Source organism: Arachis ipaensis, chromosome B09 (genome assembly GCF_000816755.2).
Source record: "Arachis ipaensis cultivar K30076 chromosome B09, Araip1.1, whole genome shotgun sequence".
Taxonomy (NCBI): Eukaryota; Viridiplantae; Streptophyta; class Magnoliopsida; order Fabales; family Fabaceae; genus Arachis; species Arachis ipaensis.
This window is the reverse complement of record NC_029793.2, coordinates 3671390-3675151: the sequence shown is the minus strand read 5'-3', so window position 1 is coordinate 3675151 and position 3762 is coordinate 3671390. Positions and strand designations below refer to the sequence as shown.

Sequence of the window (3762 nt, the reverse complement as noted above, 5' to 3'; positions counted from 1 at the left end):
TCTATAATTAATTAATTATAACTTCTATAATTACTAATAATTAGCCAATAGCCATGCTACTGGAAAAGAAAAGGAAAAAAAAAATTAGAAACACTTGTATAATTTTCTTATTTTGTCAGTAAAATGAAATTTAAAATCGGAAAATAAAACAACAATAATTTTATTGTTAGTGATGGTACGAATGGTACCTGTTGTCTCTGCCACTATAACTTTATCTATCTCCATGGAGCTTCAGTGCCTCACAGTTCAGGACAACCATCGCCGCCCTGAAACCCTAACCCTAAAACAATATGGGATCAATCAGCGTCCTCCTCGTCGGAAAAGTCCTTCCATATCTCGAACAAGAGCTCGACAAGCGCTACAACCTCTTCCGCGGTATCGATCCATCGCAGAGGGCCGCCGTCCTCCGCGACCATGCCGCCTCCATACGCGCCGTCGTAGCCAGCTCCAGCGGCGGACCCGATGCGGCGCTCATCGAGGCGCTTCCCAAGCTGGAGATTGTTTCGAGCTTCAGCGTCGGCGTGGATAGGATAGATCTCCAGAAGTGCAAGGAGAAAGGGGTTAGGGTTACGAACACTCCCGATGTTTTGACCGATGAGGTTGCGGATTTGACGATCGGGTTGATTCTTGCGGTACTGAGGCGGATCTGCGAGTGCGATCGATACGTGAGGAGCGGGAATTGGAAAAAAGGTGACTACAAGTTGACTACTAAGGTAAACGAAGAACACTTAACACTGTGCTTCATTTCCCTTTTTTTGCATTTACCATTGATGAAATGTGATTGTTCTTTTGCATTTAACTTGAAACTTGAGTAAACCACTAGGTTAGCTCGAAAATATTGAATCAGACAATTTAGATCCGGCGAGTGAAATATGAAAAATACGGTGAAATTGTCCATAAAAACGTGGATTGAGTTTTTTATTGAATTATTAGGTAGAGACTTAAGCTTATAGTGCTGTATTTTAAAGGACACTAGCTCCCATGGTTCAGAGTTCAAACTTCAAACACCAGGCTCTTCATCCTGGTTTGCGGCTTTAGTAACTGCTGTTTCAATTCATCAAGCTGCTTAGCCCTTTCAATCAGGATCTGATTTACCTCTTCCACTGCTGATGGAAGCAAATACCCCTTCTGTAAAGTAGGAGGCTTTATAATTTTAGAGCTGAAATTCAGCCCACTTAGGCTTAGTTTGGTAAAGCTTTTATTTTTCAAAAGTAGCTTATAAAAGCTAACTTTTAAAAGATGGTTTTTTAAAAGTTGTAGCATTTATGTTTGGTAAATCAAATTAAAAATTGCTTTTAATAATCACATGCAACAACAATTGCATTTGGTAAAATAACTTTTAAAATTTAAAAATACTATAATAGACATAAATGCAAGCATTAAATTTGAAAATTAGTTAACATATGAGGTTATATTAGACTTTTAAATTTTGAAAAGCACAAGTCAACTTTGAAAAGCTCTATCTTAGGTGCTTTCAAAAGTACCCCGATCTTTTAAAAGCTGTAAGCACAAGCACATGATATTTTTTATTTACCAAACACAAAACGAGGAGCTTGAGCTTTTAAAAAGCACAAGCACCTCTTCGAAAAGCTTTACCAAACCAAGCCTTAATCACTTGGGTCATTGTTTAGGCTTCCCATTAGTGAAGCACCCAATAAGCTTCCAAAAACTTGTTCGCCTCTTTGGTGTGGCAATCCATTTGAGGATTATAGGCTGTGCTGTGCTTCAAAGTAGTCTTAGCCACAACCTAGACAGCTTTGAAATGATAGATTTGGGGAACTCATGAAATGATACTACATCCTTGGCACTGAAAGGGTGAGACAGGGCTATGAAATGTTCATATTTTGCGAGCCTATCCTCTACCTGATATCAAACCCCCCATCGCATGCGGGTAATCTTCAGTTGAAGTCCATAGAGATATTAGTCCAACTTGACACGGAATGGAGAGGGGCTGCTAGAGGCCTCCAGGTGAAAGTGTATCGATACTTTTGATACTTGTTTCTTTGACAAGTATCACAGCCCCGGGCATATTACTGACTTGTCCTCTTAATGCCTTCCCTAAACAACCCTCCAGAGATTTGTTTGTGGCTTTGTGCTACTAGTCTTTCATACTTGGAATTTGGAAATAAAAGTATTTACCTAATGGAATAAGTTTAGTCTCACAAAAGGGTCTACAATTCTTCATTCTTTGAAACAGTTGCTGTTTGTTGTCCTACATGGTTTTCAGTTTCTTTCTCTTGGTATGTCTCAAAGTATTTGCATATGGCCGAAAGGCAAAAGACAAAAGTTCGAGTGAAGTTTAGCCTTGGAAATTTGGGAATACTAAGAATGTAATTTTATTTTTTTTGTAAGCAAACGGGGTTAACTCCCAGAAAGAGAAAGCAAAAGAATTACACATATCGGTGTAAGGTAGCCCCACTAAAATCATCCCCTAAAATTTTTTTTTTGGTAGTCAAAGGGGGCTGAAAGCCCCAAAAAGAAACAAACAGTTATAAATCAATAACACAACGGGTAAGGAGACCCCTCTCATGTCAGCATCTAAGATGGATCTCAAATCCATAAAAGGGGAGTCAATGAAGCTGTACCCTGCACCTCTCTCCTCCACACTTTTTTTTGCCAGCCAGTCTGCAGCCTGGTTACCTTCCCTATAGGTATGTCTGAGCACTACAGGGGTGGTGTTGTCAACAAAGTGAAACCCTGGGTGCATAGTGCCTTCCAATCTCCTTAATGATAGACCCAATAAAGGAAGAAGCCCAATAAAGAATTTTGAGGGGGAGGGGTGTAAAAACCTTAATCCACATCATTATCTGTTAGCCCAAAAGTTTACTCCAATTATAAAAGAATTCCTCTCAAGACAAAAAAAAAAAAACAGAATTTCTGACCCAAAGAAAAAGAGAGCCATAAAACGAACAAGGATAAAAAACCCTAAATCTTCAAGCTGCAGCGCCGCCTAACACGAGCTATGGTTCGTGGCATGGGCTATTAAACGTGTAACTTTAAAGTGTTCTGTTGTTACAAGTTTATAACTAAGTTTATAACCCCTTCATTAATCATTATCGTCATCTCTGTTAAAGATGCAGTTCGCCTATGCTAGCAATGACGACACCGAATGAAGAATATATAAGAAACCAATTTGCTTCTCTCTCTCTCTCTCTCTCTCTCACAAACACACACACACCTGTATATGACAATATGTAAACATTTAAACGTTACTAGTGTGTTTGTTTTCCATTTTGAAGTGAAATAGTGAATAGAAGGTGCTGTGATGATGATATGAAATAATCTCGTTAATCTGAGATTTCTTTTGCTATGAGGAAACAATTCTATCCATTCATTCTTCTGAGCACCTTTCATTCTATTATTCTTCATATATTGTTATCTCCGTCTCCATTAATCTCATCATTCTCATGTATATGTAAACAGTTATATCTTACTTGTTTGTTATTTACTTATTTTCATTTTTGAATTGAAACTATAAATAGGAGAAGGTGCTGTGATGATGAGATAAAATAATCTCGTTAATCTGAGATTTCTTTTGCCATGAGGATAACTTTTCTCATCCATTCATTTTTTTGTCTGAGCACCATAAACAGACTGCCTAACAATTTGTACTATTCATAGCGGTCTTAGAAAACAAGACCCGAACGATCAATCATCATCACATCATAATTTGTTTTATACGTGCACACATACTTTTTTGGGATCCCATTTGCTTTTGCAATGCCAAATTTATATTTATTTGTATAATATTACCCTTGCAGT

The 3762-nt window shown here is 38.0% G+C and overlaps 1 protein-coding gene across 1 annotated transcript in view; it reads left to right on the top strand.

The window, feature by feature from the left end:
* The window catches only part of LOC107617257 (hydroxyphenylpyruvate reductase), a gene marked incomplete in the record, with an annotated part of 4587 nt that continues 1001 nt past the window's right edge, over window positions 177-3762 (top strand). Inside the window, 1 exon segment of the mRNA XM_016319000.2 lies at window positions 177-713. Coding sequence (XP_016174486.1) covers window positions 291-713 — 423 coding nt within the window.